We start from the raw sequence: 24,975 nt of genomic DNA, 5'->3' as shown, positions 1-24,975 counted from the left end.
TGCGGTGGCAGGGGAAAGTGCCAGGATGGGAGGGTGGGTTGTAGGGGGGCGTGGACCTGACCAGGTAGTCACGGAGGGAACGGTCTTTGCGGAAGGCGGAAAGGGGTGGGGAGGGAAATATATCCCTGGTGGTGGGGTCTTTTTGAAGGTGGCGGAAATGTCGGCGGATGATTTGGTTTATTCGAAGGTTGGTAGGGTGGAAGGTGAGCACCAGGGATGTTCTGTCCTGTCTTTATTCTGTGAAACAGGCAACAGCATCTGGCAATGGAGGTTCCTATCAGCCTCCCCCTTACCTTCATCTCACCAATCAGTCACTGAGGACTATGCCATAACAAACACTTTTGGTGCTGCTCATTCCTCTGCCATTTCTATGACTTCCCAAATTTGCTTATGTTTCTCATTCCTTTTAAGTAGCTGCAGGGTTTTAGACAATGCAGCTACACTCTATGCCCTACCCTCCGTACAATGAGGAACCACTCAGGAGTGAGGGAACTACTCAGAAGCTCCCTGAATATAAAATGAGGAGTACCCTGATCAGGAACATGCTGTGGATTTCTACTGGAGTCCTGTGAATGAGCAAAGACCTTGACCCATTGAGTTTCTACTTGGGAACTAACTTCAGAAGGGGACAAGAACTGGTCGTACTCAGTACCCGTATCATTTGAAGCGGGTGTATTTAATATATTAGTACCTTATTTCAAGGGGTGTGGTTACCATTTTATTTTTAAAATGTCTTATGGTGTGGCACCAGAGGATATGTTAATGCAGGGCAGAAGCAAATCACATGAATGACATGTGACCGCCACATTCAAAGGTCTACATAAGGTTGCTGAAAATAGTCATACAATCTTTTCCATCTTATAATACAATATTGTAATATTGCAATTGTAATTCTCGGAAAACATTAAGAACACCAGATTGCAAAACAACTTTGATGGGAGGAAATGCTGCTTTGAAAACGAAAGAACTGTAAACTTCTGATTGCTTAGAGAATTACTGCAGCACAGTGAGTAATTTTTACTTTGTGAAGTAGATAGTAACCAACTGTTATATTTTTTTAAAATACTCATTTGTATCATCTTGGTTCAGTCTTAATTGTACACTAAATCATGGATTGCTGTAGTATTTAATAACAAAATTACTCATTACAACCAAGTTTTTTGGAGACACTGTGCATTGCTGTTGGACCTGATTACAGTGCAATTTTAATGACCACGAAATAATTGTTCGGAGTAGAAAAGGTTTAGTTGACTACAGTTCTGCTGTAGCATATTCTTTGAAAAAGTTGATTCACTTGAGCTTCACTATTCAATGTTGAAAATCTGTTGTCGAAAAAATGATCTCTTGTAACATTTAAAATAAATTGAGAAGTTTCAGCCTAGGATTTCCAACCTGACAGCAGCAATCTATACAGTCATTCCAGGAATACTGCAGGTTAAGCTTAGACTACTTTGCAAGAATTTGCAAGAAAACTCATGAGCAACAGGAAATGTTCTTGCTGTCTTTTTCAATATTACTCTCTCAGTCAATAACCTATCATTTGTTGATGATTTCCCTTTGTGCTCAACTTAAAAATGTTGATCTTAAAAACATGACCCATCCAGGACCAAGCTCTGTCTCCTGTGTCCATAACATGGTTTTAAACTCCACCTGTGAGGCTCACGTGAGGCAGATACTTGTTCCATGTCTTCCAGTGGTCTAACATTACCCCACAAGAACTAAAGTTTAACTAATTGTTATCTTGCTAGTGTGGAGTTCTTCTGGTCACTTCTAAGCTAGGAGCTCTACGTTCAAATCCCAGTACAAGACTTGATGGCCATTGAAGCTACACACAGAACATGTCAAAACAGATTGATTATTGACCTGTGAATCACTCCCATTGGTCTATCACAGATGGTAAGAAGGGGCGAGTCTCCTAGTCAGCTGTGCTTCATGTGGTGCAGGCTCCCCTCCTGTAGATATCTGTGAAGCTGCTTTCTCCAGTGAGTTGTTTATTTGTCCACCACCGTTCATGACTGGATGTGGCAGGACTGCAGAGCTTAGATCTGATCCATTGGTTGTGGGATCGCTTGTGGCTTTTGTTGCTTGGCATGCAAATAATCCTGTTTGGTCACTTCACCAGGTTGGCACCTATTTTTAGATACACCTGGTGCTGCTCCTGACATGGCCTCCTGCCCTCTCCAATGAACTAGGCTTGATCCCCTTGCTTGATGGTAATGGTTGAGTAGGGGATATGCCAGGCATAATGTTCCAGAGTATGTTCAAGTACCATTCTGCTGCTGTTGATGGCCCACAGTTCCTCAACGATGCCCAGTCTTGAACCGCTAGAACTGTTTGAAGTCTGTTCCATTTAGCACGGTGATAGTGCCACACAACACCATAGAGATTATTCTCAATGTGAAGGCGGGACTTCATTTCCACAAGGACTGTGTTGTGGTCCCTCTTACCGATACTATCATGGGCAGGTGTATCTGCAGCTGACAGATTGGTAAAGGTGAGGTCACGTATGTTTTTTCTTCTTGTAGGTTCACTTGCCAAATACCGCACACCCAGCCTAGCAGCTGTGTATTTTAGGACCCGCCCAGTTCAATCAGTAGTACTGCTGCCTAACCCTTCTTGGTGATGGATATTGAAATCCTTCACCCAGAGTATACTTTGCATCCTGTGCCACCTTCAGTGCTTCCAATGTTGTTCAATGTGAGGAGTGTTGATTCATCAGCTGAGGGAGGACACTATGTGGTAAGCAGCAGGAGGCCTCCTTGCCCATGGTTAACCTGAAGCCATGAGACCGCGTGGGGTCCAGAATCAGTGTTGGGGACTCCCAGAGCAACTCGCTCCTGGCTGTATATCACTGCACTACCATCTCTGTCAGGTCTATCCTGCCATTGGGACAGGACATTTCCAGGGCCAGTCAAGTTGGTGTCTGTGTCAGGTATGGCTCCAACCATTGGCCAGTTTGCCCCGATTCCCATTGATTTCATTTTTGCACTTTTTCCATATAAGGAACAACTCAAGCCTCCACTCCAATAGAGCTGAATGGAAGTTCACAAGTAAAGGCAGGAGATTTTCTATCTGAGTCTTCGCATTTTTCTGTGTTATTCATCTGCGTAGAATCATCTGAATAATTAAGCTCACTGCTGCATAGCCATCTCGACATATATGTCCCTACTGCTGGAGAGTCCCTTCCAGCAATCAAGTTGCACCAGACTTCAGATGGGTCAGATAACTCTGGCAAGAAACCAGTAAAATCCCCAAAGAATCTTAGGGCCGTTTGAGAAATTTTTAAATATCAGGAATAGAAATGTGATCAACACTAACTCATGCTGCCATCTGCTGATGGCAAACGGAATTCCCACACTTCCTTGCAATCCTTCGCAGATGGTGAACATTTTGTGTTTCTCAATAGTCTTTGTTCGTAATTGCTTGTCATTCACCAAAAAAAAGCCTCGTGAATGAAATGCAATCAACAATGCAAGATGGTTTGGAACAAAATAAAGAATGTTGCAGAACAGAAACTAAGTTACTACATCAGCTCTGTCATTGTTGTATGAACCATCACAACTTGTAGTTTGATAGCAAAACATTAGCAGAACCATTGAAAATAGTTTTTTTTCCATTGATATGTAATTTTACTGGCGAACCCATACACAAAAGTTAAGGGTATGAAGGCAATAACAGTACATAATCTTGGGAAAAATGTGCAAAGTTAATCCTCAAAAAATACATATTGGGTTAATTGAGTTTTAATTGTTAAAATATAAAAGGTATAGTAGAGACCCTGTTATCCAGATGCCAGTTCCAGAATACCACTTTTCAATCTTGGATGCCAGTTACAGGTGAATTCTGGTTGTTTGAATCCAGAGAATGGAATCTTTACTGTATTTGCAATTGGAAGGGGATAGTGGATCAGATAATTTATGAAATCTAATTCAAGACTGAGCTTGTCGATGAAGACAGAATTACCTATAGTAGCCGGGTATACCAACTTAGTTTCTTAGTAACTTAGTTTCTGTTCTGCAACATTCTTTATTTTGTTCCAAACCATCTTGCATTGTTGATTGCATTTCATTCACGAGGCTTTTTTTTGGTGAATGACAAGCAATTACGAACAAAGACTATTGAGAAACACAAAATGTTCACCATAAGCGGTTCTGGCCACTTGTATTTTTTCAAATCCACACTTGTGATAGTATTGAATGGAGTTCTCCCAGCTACCACTAGTATTTCTCATGTAAAATTCAGCTAACTGGCAACCCCATTCCCCATGCATGCCATATTCCAGGGAGATCACTGTATATACATTACAGTCTAGGTTTGTATCCTAAGCAGAGAGGCACTTTCACCTCCATAACATTACTCCACCACCAACACTACAATCACCTTAATCTCAGCTCATACCTTGTGTAACTAAAAGACTATTGTAACTCCAAAATTTGACTTCCCAAAAACCTCTGAACTCTTCCATACACAAGCTGCAAATGGTTCACAATACTGATGCCTGTATCCTCATCAATCTCCACTGGGTCCCCATCTTTCAAAACATTGATATGATTTTTAAACAATAGCTCAAATGATTTGGAAGTTGGCAGGCATATCTATAGTGCCCATTTGATCTAGAATGATCTGAAAGGGCATTGTGTTGTAATTCGCCAGTTTGGAAGATTAATGTAAGGTCAAAGCTTTTGAATGAAGAGGCAATTCTGACAGACAAAGGGGCAGGACAGACTCTGTTTTTGTGCACTGAGAATGAACATCAATATTAACCAGCTAATACAATTGGGACATATCTTAAAACCGTCTCATCGTGTACCTCATTATAACAGATATGCAGCATTACAGAAACAGTCATTCCATAACCCCCTCTCTTCTACCTGCCACATTATGTTAAACTTCCAGCGTTTTTCAAAATTGTTGCGGTGGTCTCTGGTCTTGTACGTTGATTTTCACAAGCAAGACCTAACTCGGAGATTCTATGTGCACTAAATTTCCAGAAGGTCTGTTCTGTTTCTTTCTTTTCAAAAAGAAGACAAGCATTCTGCTTGGTTGTTGACACAAACCAATCCAGGTTATTCATAACAATATCATCCTTGTCTATCTCTGTGTCTGAGAAAGCTACTGTCTATATTCCATGTTACTATATAAAGGTTTAAAAACATTCATTTGTTATTTCAATAGCATTGTGCTTGAGCTTCTTCCTTCCAGGCAAACAGATTACATAGGCATATCTCCAAAATGGTGTGCTTCCAAAAATCTCAATTTTACCCTAATTCAAAGGGACATTTTAAAAGGTGTTTTGAAGTCTAACTTTTGCAACAGTTATTGGAGTTTTCCAATGTCAAATATATAATTCACTTATCCACATTAATGGGAAGGGAATCAGCTTCACACTTGCAGCCCCTAACCTAACCAAACTGGTCACAGCCTATGGATTTGGTGTCTATTCCAACACCTGTGAATATTTTTGTTTCTTTCCAAACACAAGAATGGTTCCAGTAAAGCTCTCAATTAAATATTTAATAAAGATGGTAAACAGTCATTTTCTCTATATCATTAACAGTAACATCCAACCCACATACAGATTCATTCGTAATACCTGCTACCTATGAAATCTGGAGCAGGCCCTCATGCAGCATGATACATGGATGCATTACTGCATCACAATGTACTACTAATGATACATTTTACTTGTTTCCACAGGAAAATATGGCTAGTAAAGTAGATGCACGGCAGAGATGGATTTTGCTGAAGCAAGCACTTCTTAAAGGGAAGAGAAAAGCAGTTACAAGTTATCCAGAAGATGATTTTGAAAGTGGAGATCCTAAATTCTGCATCGATTTGCTGAAGGATCCTACTCTTAGAAACTACTATCACCTGAAGAAGTACCTGCCAAATAGTAGTAACATGTGGATGGTAGAATTTCTAGAGCTCAGTGGCCTCGATCTGATGCTGGAAGCCTTAGATAAGTTGTCAAGCAGAGGAGGGCCGAAGATTTATGATGCCCTTCTACAACTCACCTGTGTGAGCTGTGTAAGAGCTGTGATGAATTCTCCAAATGGAATCGAGCAGCTTGTGAATGATGAAAACCAGATTAAAAAACTGCTACAAGGTACGGTTAGCAATAGCACTTTCAAATACAGTTCTTCATGCAGCACTCCTAACGCAGTGGCTCTCCCAAAGAAAATACAGATTAAACAATCCAATGCAAACCTGAGGCTGTCCATTTCCCCCGAAGCTCCCTGCCTCATTCCTGATGAAGGGCTTTTGCCCAAAACATCGATTTTCCTGCTCCTCAGATGCTGCCTGACCTGCTGTGCTTTTCCAGCACCACTCTAATCTTGACATTTACATCACTGCCAATTGTTAGATTGAGTGCATTTAGCCACTGTTAAATCAAGTCTGTGATGTTCACTCAGGGAGTCCGAGTTACTGTGGTAACATACATTTTTACATGCACATAGTAGTCTGGAGCTATGGATAGTGAGGGTTGAGGTTCCAAAAATTATTTCCATCACACAGTTGACCAGAAATCTCTCACACTCATACCATCTGCCATTGGCATTTATTGGAGGGATTCCCAAACTGTTTGCCTTGGTTCTGAAAATACCATCCTTGACATCAGGTCGTGGGGTGAGCCTCAAATCCAAAACAAACTGTAACATTTTTAATTTTCCCTTTCCGCCTGTTTCATCAATCTCTCTTAATCCCTACATCATTCTGTCTCTCTGTTTTTGCTTTGTGTACATGATTTTAAATTGGATTAAGTAATTTACACTTGCTGCTTCAGACTCTATGTGCCTCAGGAAGGATTCTCCACTTTGATTGATTGAGGATGCACACTGTTGCTTACCTGTTCATGCACTTCCCTAATCCCCATAGCATCACTCTCAATGACTGTAAGGGGACCATTTTCTCAGTTATGTTGTCTATAAATGATGTGTATTCTGGATCCCAACATGATCATGCCCTTCTCCAGATGTTACTGAGACAGGTTTGAATGTGAGACAGGAACCACCTTGGATCTGTCAGGAAATCAGTGAAGATGTGTAAAAGCCTTCATTTTTGCTTTTCAGAACTAGGGTACCCATTTTCTGGCATTTCAGCAACTTACCAAGGTGATCAAGCACAGCAAGGGGAGGTCTTCAGTGAAACTGACAAACAGTGAAGGCTTTGACCAGTTACACTGAAGAGCTCAAATCATGGCCACTGAGAAATTACTGTTCATAGCACATTTTCCCTCAGAGGGTGCTATCACTGTTTGTCAGGTGATTGTCAGTTTCTTGGAAGACAATTTAACTGTCCAGTACTTCATGCCTTTTGTCACCAGCTGTTACCATGAGATAGGAGCAGATTATATTCAGCTGCACATTATATCCCAATGAAACACATGTTGAGGAGCAACACCATCAACAACAGCATCGCCAACAGCACCAGCCAAACCATCAATACCAGCTACAGAGCATCAGCAGTAATACCAGTTGACTTCCCTTTAGCAGCATACTCCTACACAGGGCAGATGGAATGAACACTGAGATCTGGATGGAAGGCAGTTAGATGACAATGTGGGATCCAAGGCAGAGGATCTGCGGTGGCATGGTTGTTCATGGTTAGCTCTGCTGCCTCACAGCACCAAGGAACCCGGGTTCAATCCCACACTTGGGCTAGTTCCTGTATGGAGTTTGTACATTTTCCACACGTCTGTGTGGGTTTCCTCTGGGTGCTACAGTTTCCTCCTGGTACTCCAGTGTCCTCCCACAGTTCGAAGATAAGCAGGTCAGGTAGATTGGCCATGCTAAATTGTCCATAGTGTCCACAGATGTAGAGGCTACGTGGATTAGTGTGGGAAATGCAGGGTTACAGGATAGAGTAAGGGTGTGTCCAGGGGAGATGCTCTTTGGAGGTTCAGTGTAGACTCAATGGGCCAATTGGCATGCTTCCACACACTGGGGCTTCTGTTACTCTGTCTGCTCTCTCTCTGTCTACGTATCTAAGCAGTAGTACCTCAGGAGGCTAAGGCTATCAGTGCAGGTCACTACTGCCATCAGTTTCTCTGTAGCCCCCATCTCCTGATCAATCTCCCACCTCCTTCAAGTGCTCCGCCTCTTCCAACTTTGTGTGCTCTTATTAACTGTGAGGAGAGAAAGCAGAGAGGTGTGAGTGTTGAAAATGGTGCTTGTGCAGAGATGGGCATTTGTGTAAGGTAACTGTGAGGCATGGGTGCAAGATGCCAATCAGATGAAGGGAAGTGTGAGGGTTTGCTGCTTAGACAGGAATGTTAACTGTGTTGAAAGTGAGGAATGTGTGAAGCTACACAGAACTGAGGAATGCTGTGCAGGACAATCAAGGGAAAATCAGAGTGTGTGGAATAGATACTCCCACCCATACCCATCCTCTCCCCAATGCTGATCACTGACATTCCTTCTTGATGTGCTGGATTTCCTGGGTATATTGTTTCCAGTTTGGAGGGATCCCATTTCTGTTATTGCCATTCTCAGTCCCTGGTATCCACACCTATTTGGTTGTAGACATTGTCCATTTCCTCCCATCCCTTACAGAATGCATCTCACTGCAGCCTCTCAGGTTCCATACCAGAAAAGAATCAGAGATGCAATGAGCAGCCTTTCCACATCTGCATTGACTTTCTTTGGTTACTTGCTGCCTCAAACACCCAGCGCTGGTGAGCCATTTAAACCCATGCTGTTCTCCCTTTAAGTAAGAATGCTTCCTTTCTTGGAATAGATGTGTCATTGCACTCCCCTGCCCTGATTAGTCAAGGCTGACTGCTAAAGCCATGACACGGTTAGAGAGTTCCCGCAGAGCCCATTCCAATTGTCAACAGATTCCCTACCTACAAATTGATGACAGGCTAAATTGGCAAATTTCCCTCCTACGATTCTGTTTGAATGCTTAGTAAAAGACTGTGGACATATCTAAATGCCATTCCTTCACAACCAATTAAAAACAATAAGGTTATCTGTGGGGTGGAACTGATGGACAAATTGTATTTTCATTTGCTCTTTATTATGATTGATGACATTTATTGGCAGAGAAATTCATGATAAACTAAGCTCAAATGCAGGATAGTATCCAGGTTAATGCACTTTTACAAACCTATACGTATAATGTGTCATGTACAGAATTTATTAGAGTATATTTTTCTACAAAGAAGAATACAATTTATGTTTATGCAATATTTATCCTGGTACTTCTTTCTTTTCAACAAAGTGTGCTTGTGTAAATTCTGACACTTTACAAATACATTCTGCCTACTTACAGCTCTGAATACATCAGTGATCCTGGTGAAGAAACAAGTGTTTGATTTGTTGGCAGCACTCTGCATGTACTCTCCAGAAGGTCATGATCGGGTTTTATATGCACTACAACACTACAAGGCAAGTATTTTACCACAGGGAGTATAACATCAACTCTGCAGCGAAAAAACAAGGGAGAATTTCAACTGTCAGCACTCCTAGATTCATAGAGTCATCTAGCATGGAAACAGACCCTTCAGTCCAACCAGTCTCTGCTGACCATAATCCCAATCTAAACTAGTCCCACTTGCCAGAGCTTTGTCTATGTCCCTCCAAACATTTCTTATTCATGTACTTATCCAAATGTCTTTTAAATGCTATGACTTCTACGACTTCCTCTGGAAGTTTATTCCACACACCTACCACGCTCTGTGTAAAAGAATCATGTGTCTTTTTAGCATGTTTCTCCTCACACCTTAAAAATATGTCCCCTAGTCTTGAAAGCCCCCACCCCTAGGAAAAAGTCACCTGCCATTCACCTTATCTATGCACCTCATGATTTTATAAACCTCTATAATGTCACCCCTCAACCTCAGGCCAATCATTTAAATAGAGCAAAATCAGAGTCTCATTTTCTAATATTTGCTGTTCCAAGCAATTTGCTCTTCCATGTGAAAAGCTGCCAACTATGTTGACTATTCAGTGCAATATGTCAGGATATTTCAGAAACAACTTTGTCATGGCAAATCCAATAAGGCAAATTGACAAACTTGTTTTGATGTAGATTCCTAAAATAGCATCACACAGTGTTGGACAGCAAATCTCTATTTATATTCAATGTTGGTTGTTATCAAATATTTGCAATGCTAAATGCCTTGTCAAATGAGATATTCTTTTCTCAAAGTACAGCCGCCAATTTATTGAGAATGTCAAAAATAGCCAGGCTTAAAATTACACTAACTTTAGTGTAACTTCAAGATATAGTCAGATATTTAAGCAACTTGTTCACAAGTAAAATTGGACATAGCCACTTAGAATGGTTTGCCATCTGAACAAGTAGATTACCTGCCTCTTTTTAGTGGGTCTTATATCATGCCACCCAAGTGCAGATTAGCTCATTCATGTTATATACTGTAGCAGGTCACTGTGGTGCAGTCTGGGTCTCCAGGTACTTCGAGTAAGTTCAAATGCGATTTATAACTGTAACTCTTACCGGACGAAGTGAACCTGGTTAACAAAGCACATGGGACCCTGGACTGTGCCAATAAGAGCACAGAGTACAAAGGCTAGGAAATTATAATAAACCATTATAAAACATTCACTCTACCTCAATTGGAGGGTGTTGTTCAATCTTAGGCACCACACATTAGGAAGGGTGGGAGAGCAATACAGAGAGTACTGTAGAAGACTGAGGGGAGATGTAACAGAGGTATTCAAAGTCAGACCTACATAAAGTAGATAAGGAGGAATAACTATTCCCATTGGCATAAAGGCCAAGATGCAGCGGTGCAGATTCAAGTTGATTAGCAATAAAAGAAAAGGCTCTGTGAGAAAAGTAATTTTCACATTACTAAGAATTCAAATGTGGCTTTCAAAAGGGAATTGGATAACTTTCTGAAGAGGAAAGAATTACAGTGCAATGGAGAGAAGGTGGATGAATGGAACTAGATAAATTTATTTTGCAGTGAGCTGGCACAAACTCAATGGGCCAAATGGCCTCCTTTGTGCTTTAATCATTCTATGGTTCATTCTGTGGCAGAGAGTTTCCATTTTTACAGTTGAAACCACATTTTCATCTTTTTGTAGTTCTCCAGATAGAGACAGGCATTGACAACATGAAGTCATGAAGTTTTACAATCTCCCAGCCCTCACCCATGGTAATGGTTACCAAGGAACAGATATGATATTCTCAATCAGTATATGCCTTTCCATAGTTATGAATAAGAGATTAATGGCAACGTGTGAGGTGAAGGGAAGTGAGACAGCATTTAAGCAGGGCAAACTCAACTAAATATTCCCTATAGTGCATAGAGATAATACGGGTCACATGATGACCTTGATGAAGAACTGTGCATTGATACTTCCTTAAAGATTCAATAGGGGAGTCTATGTGAGAACCCTCAGTCATCTGCACTGCTCTCTCTGTGCCTATGAAAGTGATAACTACATTCAGTCTTTTGGTATTTCTTACGTCCAAAGGGGTCTGTGCAATTTGTCAACTGACTGATGTACTTTACCATAGAGCTGGGGAATTCATCACAATTTGATTTCACAGCTGCTCTCCAGTTTTACAAATTTACTGACTCCCACAAGCTCTAAGATGCAATTTCATGAGCTCTATAAATAAAGTGCTTAACTTCCACAACAGGAAGGGCTTCCAGTAACTGAACGGAGTTAAAGTGGAAGTTTGGTTAAACGGCCAAAGGAACTCAGCCCTTGTGACTGCAGAGCTGTCAGCATCAGCAAGGAGTGAGATAGGATGCAGATAGTAAAGACATGAACTGTATTAACTTTTAACAATGACGAAAATACAGAAATGTCGCATTTTCAATCCTAAATGTTTGAGAGATAGATCTTTCATGCACCTCTACCTGGTGAAGCTAGTCATTCAAAAATATGAAAATTGTCTGTTGTTCCTTGTGAAATCAATCACTCAGATGCTGTCACTGATCCAATAGTGGGGAGGCATGTCTAATGACATCAACAGTCAGATGCATATTGTTCAAGTTTACCTGGATATTCAGGTTTAAGCCACACAAAGCAGAAAATCTTGCCTGGTTACAATTATGGGAACTCAAATATTCCCAGTTAAAAGATTCAATAGTTCTATGTAGCATGTTTGAAAAGATCCAAACTACTTGTAAAAAATATTTAGCACACAGAGAAGTGTAACAGATGGCAGAAAAAAATTACTGCAGTGCTAATTTATTATAATAAATAAGAAATGCTTGCAGCAGAGTTTAATATCCTTGCCACTGATTGCCATTTACAAGGATTAGTATCACAGGAAATATAAACCACAACAGTATCCTTCTCAGGACACAAGACAACAATTCCAATGTATGTTGATGATAACCAGAAATGCTCATTAAACTAAAGTGCTGCTTAAAACTGATACCTAATCAAAGCAGTTCAGCAAAAAAAAAGACAAAGTTCAAAACTGAAAATCCCATCTGGAAATTGTATTCTCCATCTAATCACCTAACTGATACTGTTTTTCACCCCAATCAGTCCCTGTTGTCTTGCCTGTTGACAGATGTGATTAATATCTTTACAAATTAGTTCAAACTCTCTGGTACATTAAGTGGGACATTACAGTTAGTGGCTTCATTAGATTGTCAGACTAAAAGCTCTTGACATCTTTAGTCTTTGATATTGACAAAAAGAAAAATGTTTTAGATTATATCCAGTTCCAGGAAATCTGTGTCTTCCTTTGACAGATTTCAACATATGAAAAATCAAGAAAGGATCTGAATGTTTAATTGCTGAGTGATCTGAATGACCACAGCATGAAATATTCTCACAATCAAATCAATTCCTGACATAGAATTGTTACCTGTATCTTTTAATCAGTTGCAGGACTTCAGAAAGGCATTCGACAAGGTTCCCCATGGGAGACTGGTTAGCAAGGTTAGATCTCACGGAATACAGGGAGAACTAGCCATTTGAATACAGAACTGGCTCAAAGCTAGAAGACAGAGGGTGGTGGTGGAGGGTTGTTTTTCAGACTGGAGGCCTGTGATCAGTGGAGTGCCACAAGGAACAGTGCTGGGTCCTCTACTTTTTGTCATTTATATAAATGATTTGGATGTGAGCATAAGAGGTACAGTTAGTAACTTAATGGTAAGGTCCTAGGAAGTGTTGCTGAACAAAGAGACCTTGGAGTGCAGGTTCATAGCGCCTTGAAAGTGAAGGTGCAGGTAGATAGGTTTGTGAAGAAATCGTTCGGTATGCTTTCCTTTATCGGTCAGAGTATTGAATACAGGAGTTGGGAGGTAATGTTGCAGCTATACAGGACATTGGTTAGGCCACTGTTGGAATATTGCGTGCAATTCTGGTCTCCTTCCTATCGGAAAGATGTTGTGAAACTTGAAAGGGTTCAGAAAAGATTTACAAGGATGTTGCCAGGGTTGGAGGATTTGCGCTATAGGGAGAGCTGAACAGGCTGGGGTCATTTTCCCTGGAGCATCGGAGGTTGAGGGGTGACCTTATAAAAGTTTACAAAATCATATGGGGCATGGATACGATAAATAGACAAAGTCTTTTCCCTGGGGTCGGGGAGTCTAGAACTAGAGGGCACTGGTTTAGGGTGAGAGGGGAAAAGATATAAAAGAGACCTAAGGGGCAACATTTTCACACAGAGGGTGGTACATGTTTGGAATGAGCTGCCAGAGGATGTGGTGCAGGCTGGTACAATTGCAACATTTAAAAGGCATTTGGGTGGGTATATGAATAGGAAGGGTTTGGAGGGATATGGGCCGGGTGCTGCCAGGTGGGACTAGATTGGGTTGGGATATCTGGTCAGCAGGGGTGGGTTGGACCGAAGGGTCTGTTTCCATGCTGTACATCTCTATGACCCTATGACTCTCAGTATTGGAGCTGTACTTTCAGAATCAGCTGGCTGGATACTCTGTTGACTCTGATCTATTTGTCCTTGTTATGCTCTTTTGAAATTTCTAGCCTATTTTTAATTAGACTTTTTTATTGCCCATCCTGTTCCTAATTCTCATCGTTGTAAATTACTGCCACACGCAGCTTTATTTTGCTTCATTTTTATTATCTCAATAACATTATAATTTAACAACTCCAGCACCGTTCTACTGCATATGTAATAGCCACTCTACTCAAACTAAACTCTCCTACCTCGCTACATTGTAAAATCATGCTTTCTCCTGACATTTCCATGATCATGACTCATTAATGTCCTCTGCGTTTTATATATTATTGAGTTTTCCTTCCATTGCCTGTGACTCTTCACCCTCTCCTTCTGCCAGAAGTTTGCCATCCGAATGTTTGTTCCACACACACCTTTTTCTCCAAACTTTTAACCCTCTATAGTGGATGCTGCTGGCGTAACTTTGACTTCGCCAATTTTTCCATTCTGTTCACTCAGTTAAACTTATTACCCTCTGAAACTGAAAGGCATCATTCTCTCAGATCTAACTCTAACATTGTCAATAAACCTGAACTGATGGTCTTTGACAATCTGACTGCAACCTTACAGACGTCGAAAACCAACTCTGACACCTCCTACTTCCTCCTGGGCCATGATCCCACACCAAGAAATTGTTTCCAAGACGCTGAGTGAACTTCTCTTCTCTGGAGATTTACCCAGTCTGGTCTAATCTTATAGATTACAATCTCTTACAGGCCACGTCCACGTACTTCCCTAAACATGCCTGCCGTCTTCGATTGATCATTTCAGTCAGTGTTATCACCCCACAGAACCCATTATATTCTATCTCAATTCTATTTTTCTTGCTTTCTCTAGTCCTTTTCACTCAAATACACCCTCTTGATATCTTCCATTTCTAACACTGTTTTTTCTCTTGTTACTCATATTATCAATGCTGACTGTTTCAGCTGCCCAGGTCATTCCTCTATAATTCAATCACTTCAACTTATGTCCATCCATTAAAAGATCTTCTTGGAATTTTTTCCACTTCTTGGCCTATATCTCTAATTTCATCTATCTCTTATCCTCCCATTTGATGCTCTTTCTTTGTTCTCCAAAAGAGAAATTGTAAATTAGGTGCATGGATCTATGGTGTCAATATTACAGTTTCTAATGGCTGATTCATTGATGAAAAATGTTTTAGTTCTCATTAAATTACAGCATAATATCAAAAAAGGTCATTATCTTGATTAACGTACAAAATGATTTTCCTTTGATAACTGATATATTTTCCAGCAAAACTGCTTCAAAAATTCATAATTATATGGTATTCCGTACATTCAATAAATTTATAAGTATGTTAGCACTGTAATGCGTAAAATATTGTTTCAATCCATTGTTGGGCTGAGAAATGGCAGATGGAGTTTAATCCAAACAAGTGTGAGGTGATGCATTTTGGGAGGTCAAATGCAAGAGAACAGCATTGATATACAGAGGGATCTGGGAGTCCAAGTCCATAGCTTTCTGAATGTGGCAACGCAAATAGATATGGTGGTAGAGAAGGCATCAACATGCTTGCCTTCATTGGTCAGGGCATTGAGTATAAAAGTTGTCAAGTCATGTTGTAGCTGGATAAATATTTAGTTAGGCTACTTTGGAGTGCTGTGTACAGTTCTAGTTGCTGCACTATAGGAAGGATGTGGGGGATTTTGAGAGGGTGCAGAACGGTTTACCAGGATGTTGACTGGACTGGAGGGTATTAGCTATATCAAGAATTTGTACAAACTTGGATTGTTTTCATTAGAACATTGGAGTCTGAGGGGTGATCTGATAGCAGTATATAAGATTATGAGGAGGCATGTATAAGGTGGATAGTCAGTCTCTTTACCAGGGTGGAAATAGCAAATGCTAGGAGGCATATGTTTAACGTGAAAGGAAGAAGGTTTAAAGGAGAGAGAGTAGTAGGTGCCTAGAACATGCTGCCAAGGGAGGTAGTAGAAGCAGATATGATAGCTAAGTTAAAGAAGTATTTAGAGAGACACCTGAACAGGCAGAGAATAAAGGAATGTGTACCATGTGCAAGCAAATAGGATTAGTTAGAATAGCATCATGGTTAGCATAGACATGGTGGACTGAAGGGCCTGTTCTATGTTTGATATAATACATAAATATACACAATTAGAATAAATATATTATTGTATGTTTCTTTCTGACAGAATGCACAGAGATATCTATATGGATTAAATGCCATTATGAGTGAACTCCAAACAGATAATGTTCCTTATCTGGTATCACTCTTGAGTGTGATCAACGCTCTTATTCTGGGAACTGCAAACTTGCAAAAACGAGCAAGACTCAGAAATGAATTCATTGGTAATATTTCTCTACATTTTGTGTTGTTTATCTTACATTACCTATATTATATAGTCTATTTTATTTGGTAAAAATAATATTTGTATTAGATATAGATTGTTGTGGCATCTTCCTCTATTTATTGATACAATCCAAAAGGACTACTAAGGCAATGACCATAATGGACACAATTTAATGCAAGCGATGGGAGTCTTGTTAACCAGTTAAAGAGCTGGCTAGATCATCCAGTCATCCACTTTCAAGATTGCTCATTGAATTAAATGGCAATCAACTTCTAAAGTGTGGGAGGACAAATTGCCACAGACTAAGAGTTGATGGCCAAACAGAACCAACCGCTCTTCATTGCTCTGCAGTGCCATTAAGGAGATGTGGCTGCTCGTGGTAATGCACTCACCTGAGCCCCAGCATCATCGTTGTATCCAGGCCACAGATCACAAGAGGGGGAGTTATGGAATGGGGATCATGGTGAGGGAGAAGGGGAGTTGGTAGCAAGGGCAGGGGCAGCTCTCAGTAACTATTTCCCCAATGCCACATCCCTCCATCCAGCTTTGAGTGCCTTTGAATGAGGGATCTCACCTCAAGCCTGCTAGTAAACCGGGTTTGATTTTTGGACTTTATATATAGCAAGTACCTGACCTGCCACTGGCTTAACACCAGTGGTAGCAGGATGAGGCTCTTAAGTACTCAGAAATTGTCCAGTTAAGAATCTCTGTGGTGGTATAAGGGGAAGGTATGAGCCATCTTGTCACAGATTTAATCAGCGCAGAGGGGATAGGCAGCAGGATCCCCACGCACCAACCATCAAATTCACCATCAGTGGGGGCATTAAATTCCATCTAATGTTTCCCAGTCACCAATATAGAATTAAAGTCAATTATGTTAGTGGAATTAAAGGTAAAGAAATCTCTAAACTGAACTTTCCCCTTACTAGTGGCAAAAGAATATGTTTATTTGTTAAATCTACCAGGCAGTTTAAAAGATATAAGATAGTTGTTTCTTTATCTAAATCAACAAAGATTAAAAAACTAATCTGACATGTCAAAATTGAAATTAGTATGTTTTTTATTAGATGAGGCTATAAAGAAATTGGTGAAAAGTATCAATGAACTGACCAGGCTTGATTCAGTTCAATGGCTCTGAGTGACTTGTTCCAGCTCCTACACATTTATGGTGCTGGTATTGTAAGAATAAATATTGTTCACCTGCAAAAAAGAATTTGGGGTTCATACCTTAGGCTTTTTACTTCCAATAATAAGAACGTAAGTGGTTTTCAAATAAAAAAATAACAACTATACCCAACAAACCTCTATATCTTTCCTTTCATCTTATTCCATAATCTATTGTCCCTTTACAAATATATCCACTTGGCTCTTGAGGTTATTACAACAGTGTAGATCAGTGATCCTTGCCGGTAACTGAGCTACAAAAAAATCTATCCCATTACACTTCCCTTATTATCTTAACTTCCTAATTTGAAACTAATTGTCCTGACATATCGAATACAAGAGATATTTCTATGAATCAGATGGGCCAATGGGTTAAGGAGTGGCAGATGAAGTTTAGTTTAGATAAATGTGAAGTGTTGTATTTTGGTAAGACAAACCAGGGCAGGACTCATACAGTTAATAGTAGGGACCTGGGGGGTGTTACCGAACAAAGACACCTAGGGGTGCAGGTACCTAGTTCCTTGAAAGTGGAGTCATAGGTAGACAGGGTGGTGAAGAAGGCATTTGACATGTTTGCCTTCATTGGTGATGACATTGAGTGTAGGAGTTGGGATGTCATGTTGCAGCTTTACAGGACATTGGTGAAGCCACTTTTGGAATACTGTGTACAATTCTAGTTGCCCTTCTATAGGACAAGTATTTTTAAATTTGAGAGGGTGCAGAAAAGATTTACAGGAATGTTGCTGGATATGGAAGGTTTGAGCTATAGGGAGAGGCTGCTTATGTTGGGGCTTTTTTCCCTGGAGCATCAGAGACTAAGGTGATTTTATAGAGATTTATACAATCATGAGGGACATTGATAGGGTGAATAGCCAAGGTCTTTTCCTAGGCTGGGGAGTCCAGAACTAGCAGACATAATTTTAAGGTGACAGAGGAAAGATTTTAAAAAGACCTGAGGGGTAACTTTTTCACACAGAGGGTAGTGCGTGTATGGACTGAGATGCCAGAGAGTGATGTGGAGGCAGCTACAAATTGCAACATTTAAGAGGTACTTGGATGGGTATATGAATCAGAAGGGTTTAGAGGGATATGGACCAAATACTGGCAAATGGGATTAGGTCAGATTGGGATGTCTAGTCAGTACAGATGTGTTGGTCCCAAGGGTCTGTTTCCATTCTATATGGCTTGATGGCTCTATGGTAGTCCATATTACAAAATAACGTGAATGGTTAAAAATGATGGGATGTGTATATCTAAATATTAGGTATGTGACATTAACAGACAAGGTGTTCTTTGAGCAGCATCAAATCAAATAAATATCACTATAATGTTCCAAAAACAAAAATAATGTTGTTTTGTGAAAAGAGCATGTCAGTGATTCAAAAACATTACTTGGCCAAATGAATTGGTTCTTGCGTACAAAGAAGGTAAATGAATGATATTACTGTGCTTTGAACTATTTGACAAGAATTATCTCTTTCTATTGTAGGTCTTCATTTGCTGGAAGCACTGCCAAATCTGAGGTAAGGACTATTCCTACAATAATAAAAGCTACTGCTTGGAAAATGCAATCTAATACATTGTTTTAGTCAGTATTTAAGGTATATACATTTACTGGAAGCATCTACTTAGAAATAAAGACTTTGACTTGTGTATAAATTGTAACTTGAGATTCACAGACAGGAAAACATTGAAAATTGAATTCTAATTAAAGGTAGTTCTTTTTCAGTGAAGATAAAGATGTAATTTCATCTTTTTAGAAATGAGATGTCACTTCACCATCAAAATGATCAAATCATAGAATCATACAGCACAGAAGAGGCCTCTGGTACATTGAACCAGCATTGACAAAACTATTCTAAATCTGCATTAGTCCCATTTTCCTGCTCTTGGCCCATTGCCTAACATTTCAAGTGCTCATCCAAGTTATTATTAAAGTTTGTGAGATTTCCTGTCTTAAATGCCTTCCCAGGCCATGTATTCCAGATTCCCAATTCTCTGTGATAAAACAATTTCCTCAAAACCTCTAAACCTCCTGGCATTAACCTTAAATTATGCCTGATTGGAATTGACCTTTCAAATAAGGGAAATAGCTGCTCTCTATCCATCTTGTCCATGTCCCTCATAATCTTATGCACCTCACTCAGGTCCCCACTAAGCTGCTCTACAAAGCCTCTCTTCATTATTATACTGCTCCAATAAAGGAAACTTCCTGGTGAACCTTCTTTGCACCCCTTCCAATGCAATTATACCCTTTCTACAGTGTGGTGATCAGAATGCACTCAGTACTCTAGCTGTGGCCTAACCAAAGTCCTGTACAGCTCCAACATAACCTCCCTGCTCTTGTTATCCATGACATAATTCATAAAGGCAAGTGTCCCAAATGCCTTCTTAACTACCTTACTAACCTGACTGCCATCTTTAGGAATCTGTGGAGAAGTACCCCAAGAACCCCTTTTCCTCTGAACTTCATAGTGTCCTGCCATTCATTGAGTACTTCCTTGTATTGTTATGTCTTCCAAAGTGCATCACCTCACATTTATCAGGGTAAATTCCATCTACCACTATCTGCCCATCTGACCAATCAAGATATATCCTCCAGTAATCTCACAGTTTCCTCCTCACTGTCAACCATCCCGCCAATCTTTGTGTCATCCACAAACTTATTTATCATCCCTCCGCATTTTCTTGTATATCACTTATATATACATAATCAACAATAAGGGACCCAGCACTGATCCTTGTGGTACACCACTGACACCAGTCTCCATTCACATAAACAGCTTTCTACCACCACCCCCTGTCTACTGTCACTTAGCCAGTTTTGAATCCAAGCTTCCAAATTATCCAGAACCTGATGTTCTTTTATCTTCTTTATTAGCCTTGTCAAATGCTTTGCTGAAATCCACATAAACTGCATCATAAATCGAAGATTCTTTTAGTTACTACATTCAAACAACTGTTTTCTAAAGTTGCTGACATTTCAAATTCTACTTTATAGCAAAACATCACAAGGGAGTAATAGAAAACCATTCTTGCAGATTCCATAAGAAATAAAACATATGGGTATTTCCAAACATTAAGTGGTCTTCCAGCACTCGGGTTTGATAAATATGAAATTAAATCCAAAACATACCTCGTAGCAAAGAGTGAACACAAGAATCAGATTTCCACAGATAGGACAACTGCAGAGACCTTTAGAAATGACATGGGTGATCTTAGATGTGGAATTCCAAACCCCATTTCTGATAGATCCCATTTTTTTGTAAGTAGGAGAAAGTCTGAGGCATAAATCAAACAAGTGGGAAAGTTAAACTTACCAGGCCATTGAAATCAGTCCTGAGTTCAAATAGACTCTGTTTTTGCTGCTCCAAGAGTCTTAATTTTCATTGTGGGAGTCACTAATTTATGGTGGAATCGTGCATGTTCTTTGGGAGCAGATCATGATCTGAAGTTATTTTCATCATCAGCTTTTTAACAATTGAAAAGAGCTTGGCTCCATTTTCAGCTAGAGTGAAAATATATTGTTATCGTACATTAATTGACAGGCTATCAGTTGCAGTCTAGAAAACAAATTCCATCTGTTCCTGCAGTTTCAATTGACTTCAGTATAACATTTGTGTCGAAAATTGTGGCACTGGAAAAACACAATGGGTCATGCAGCATCTGAGGAGCAGGAGAGTTGAGTGGGAAGGAAGATGGACAGGTAGGACAGGTCAAAAGGGCGGTGCCGAGTTGGACGGTTAGATCTGGGATGAGGTGAGGTGAGGGGAGATTAGGAAACTAGTGAAGTCAGTGTTGACATTATGAGGTGAAAGGGTTTCAAAGCGGAAGATGAGGCATTCTTTTTCCAGTTGTCAGGTGGCTTGGAATTGGTGGTAAAGGAGGCCCAGGACTTGCATGTCCTTGGCGGAGTGGTGTGGGGGGGAAATTGAAGTGGTAGTCCACAGAGCGGTGGGGTTGTTTGGTGCGTGTGCCCCAGAGATGTTCCCTGAAACATTCAGCATGTTGGCGTCCTGTCTCCCCGACATCGAGGAGACTGTATCAAAAGCAACAGATACAGTAGATGAGGTGTTTGGATGTGCAGACAAATCTCTTTGGATGTGAAAAGACCCACTGGGGCCTTGGACGGAAGTGAGGGGGGAGGTGTGGTGCAGGTTTTACACTGCTTGTGGCAGCAAGGGAAGGTGGCGGGTGTGGAGGGGATTGATGGTGGGGGGGGCGTGGATCTTACGAGGGAGTCTCAGAGGGAAAAGTCTCTGCAAAATGCAGATAGGGATGGGGAGGGAAATATATGTTTAGTGGTGAGGTCTGATTGTAGGTGCAGAAATGGTAGAGGATAAAGCACTGTATCCGGAGATTAGTATGGTGGAAGGTGAGGACCAGGGGGTTGTTGCTGTTGGAGAGGTGGGATTCAAGGGCAGAGGTGCAGGAAGTGGAGGAGATGTGCTGGAGGGCATTGTTAATCACATGGGAGGGGAAATTGTGGTCATTGAAGTAGGAGGTCAGCTTGGATGTCCTGGAGTGGAATTGCTCCTCCAGGGAGCAAATACGGCGGAGGAATTAGGAGTAAGGGATCACATCTTTACTGGGGGGGGGGGGGGGGGGAGCAGTGGGAGGAGGTGTAGACCAGGTAGATGTTGGAATCTGTGGTTTTGAAATAGAAGTCTGTGTTGAGTCGATCACCAGAGATGGAGACGGAGAGGTCCAGGAAGGGGAGGGAGGTGTCCGAGATGGTCCAGGTGAATTTAAGGTCAGGGTGGAAGGTGTTAGTGAAGTTGATGAACTGTTCAACCTCCTCATGGGAGCACAAGGTGGCGTCAATACAGTCATCAATGTAGTGGAGGAAAAGGTGGGAAATGGTGCCAATATAACTGCAGAAGATGGACTGTTCCATGTATCCGACAAAGAGGCAGATATAGCTGGGGCCCATGGATGTCCCCATGGCTATCCCTTTTATCAGTATAACATCCCCCAAAGGCTGTTTCTAAAGATAAACCTATTATAAATGCGTGGTTGAGTTTGCAAAGCTTGAAAACCTCCCATCCCAGTGGAGTGTGAGTACAATTTGATTGACAATCTTAAGAGGGTATAAAAGAATTGGCTTATTTGAGGTGATTATTGAATAGATGTTTGTTTTATAACAGATTGACCACTTTAAGGAATATGAAATCTTTGATTGGATTTATGAATAAAAGGGATTTTTCCATCAGTAACATAAATGAATGAAGTCTCTATTGGTCCGCGAGATGTTTATTGTTCTTTTCATCCCAACATGGCGACTGATATCGACCCATAGTGGTCACTGATTGAGGAGCTATGGAGGTAGTCTAGGAGTTTGAAGTGGCATAGGTGGTATAAGGGGTGAACAAGGATCAGAGGGCCAAGCAACATTTTATAAAATTAGGCCAACGTGTAGGAGAACTAAGGTTTGCCTTCAAAACAGCCACCTCAGCACTCACCTGCTCCTGTGGCCGCCTCCACCTGCGTCCAGAGGGGCAGATGTCTCCACTTAATCCTTGAAGCTTAAATTCAGTCTAACAGTAACAAAGTCCCAGCATTGATGAGCACTTCCACCTCTTATGCCACATGATTCCAGGAGATGAGTACTGAAGAGGACGGTTGTATAACAAATGGGATGAAACACAGAATGGGCCATGATGGACCAGGGGTCAGTTGAGAAAAATATGCTGCCAGAAATGAGAAAATTCAGTCCTATATTTTAAACAGAGAATGGTCAGCCATAGCTCATGTCCGTTGAAGATAGCCATGTTAGATGAAGTCATGATCAAGTATCGCTGTGGTATTCCTAGATCCAAGTAGCCTGAATAAAGGGAGATTGTAGGAGGCATAATGCAAAAAGGATGGAAGATTTTAATCTCCATAAATATTGGACAAATTAAATTAGACAAGGTTGCTTGAAGGATGAGTTTTATAGTTGGGACAATTCCTTATAACAATATGTTCTGGAACCATTTTATTCTTGCTAATGTGTAATGAGACAGGGTTAATAAAGGCATCATAGTCAAGAATTCTCAAGTTAAATGTGATCATAAAATGATAGAATTTCTGTTTATGGTTGAGACATTTGCATCTGAAAATAATAGACTGAATTCTATTGCTCTGAACTTGAGTCTGCATCTTCATGTGAAAAGGAAAGGAAAAATTATATTTCACTTTTTAAAATCTAGACATGAAGGGTGGGAGCCTTTCCCATGAGAGTGTTAAGATTTGGGAATTTTGCCTCAGAGGTCTCACTGACAATTAAATTTTACTGTCAGAAACTTTTCTCCAGCAAATACTCAGTTTCCAGCAGAAAACACCGACACAAATTCACCCACTGCAAGATAAAATGTTCTATATTGTTAGTATTATTGTTTTCAGAAAAATAGATGATGCAGATCTACTAATCCAGTGTTCCAAATTTGAGGAAGCCCGGGCAGAAGATGACGAAGATTTAACAAAAATCCATGATATGAACTGCCATCAAGATGTTTTTGCAGCATTGTTTAGTAAAGTAAGATCATAATCTATTATATTGCCCAGAAACTATATACTACATATAACTGTAAGAATAATCATTTATGCCATATATTATTAATGGAACGTTGTGTACTAGTTCTTAAATTAATAAATGGAGAAAGGATTCATAAATCTGAAGCACAAAGGGGTTTAGGAGTCGGAGTTCAGGATTCTCTTAAGGTTAACATATAGGTTCAGTTGGTAGTTAGGAAGGCAAATGCAATGTTAGCATTCATTTCAAGAGGTCTAAAATACAAGAGGGGAGGTGGACTGCTGAGGCTGTATAAGGCTCTGACCACATTTGGAATATTGTAAGCAGTTTTGGGCTCTCTATCTAAGGAAGGATGTGCTGGCATTAAAGGAGGTTCCGAGGAGGTTCACAAGCATGATCCTAGGAATGAAAAGCTTGTCATATGAGGAGTGAGAGAGGCAGGGTAGTTGTCATGGGGGACTTCAACTATCCAAATGTTGACTGGGAACACTACAGTACAAGTACTATAGATGGGTCAGTTTTTGTCCAGTGTGTGCAGGAGGGCTTCCTGACACACTATGTAGGCAGGCCTACAAGGGGAGAAGCCACTTTAGATTTAGGACTGGGTAACGAGCCTGGCCAGGTGTTAGATTTGGAAGTAGGTGAGCACTTTGGAGACAGCAATCACAATTCTGTCAGGTTTACTTTAGTGATGGAAAGGGATAGGTGTACTCCACCGAGCAAGAGTTACAGCTGGGGGAAGGGAAATTACAATGCAATTAGGAAAGATTTAGGAAGCGTAGAAAGGGGAAGGAAACTGCAGGGGATGAGCACATTAAAAATGTGGAGCTTATTCAAGGAAAAGCTCCTGTGTGTCCTAGATAAGTATGTACCTGTCAGGCAGAGAGGAAGATATAGAACGGGTGAGCCGTGGTTTACTAAGGAAGTGGAATCCCTGGTCAAGAAGAACAAGAAGTCTTATGTTAGGACAAAATGTGAAAACTCAGGGCGCTTGAGGGTACAAGGAAGTCAGGAAAGGCCTAAAAAGAGAGCTCAGAAGAGCCAGGAGGGGACATGAGA

At 40.6% G+C, this 24,975-nt stretch overlaps 1 protein-coding gene across 1 annotated transcript in view; it reads left to right on the top strand.

Annotated features, from left to right (window-relative positions):
* The first annotated feature begins 746 nt into the window (after positions 1–746).
* The window catches only part of LOC122553928 (inverted formin-2-like), a 28,115-nt gene continuing 3,886 nt past the window's right edge, over positions 747–24,975 (top strand). The window contains exons 1-6 of the mRNA XM_043698434.1: positions 747–1,006; positions 5,698–6,106; positions 9,274–9,389; positions 16,080–16,236; positions 18,892–18,925; positions 23,787–23,919. Coding sequence (XP_043554369.1) covers positions 5,704–6,106; positions 9,274–9,389; positions 16,080–16,236; positions 18,892–18,925; positions 23,787–23,919 — 843 coding nt within the window. The 5' untranslated portion in view covers positions 747–1,006; positions 5,698–5,703. The remainder of the gene's footprint in view (positions 1,007–5,697; positions 6,107–9,273; positions 9,390–16,079; positions 16,237–18,891; positions 18,926–23,786; positions 23,920–24,975) is intronic.

The sequence above is a fragment of the Chiloscyllium plagiosum genome, chromosome 10 (assembly GCF_004010195.1).
Source record: "Chiloscyllium plagiosum isolate BGI_BamShark_2017 chromosome 10, ASM401019v2, whole genome shotgun sequence".
Classification (NCBI taxonomy): Eukaryota; Metazoa; Chordata; class Chondrichthyes; order Orectolobiformes; family Hemiscylliidae; genus Chiloscyllium; species Chiloscyllium plagiosum.
This window is presented reverse-complemented; position numbering and strand designations above follow the sequence as displayed.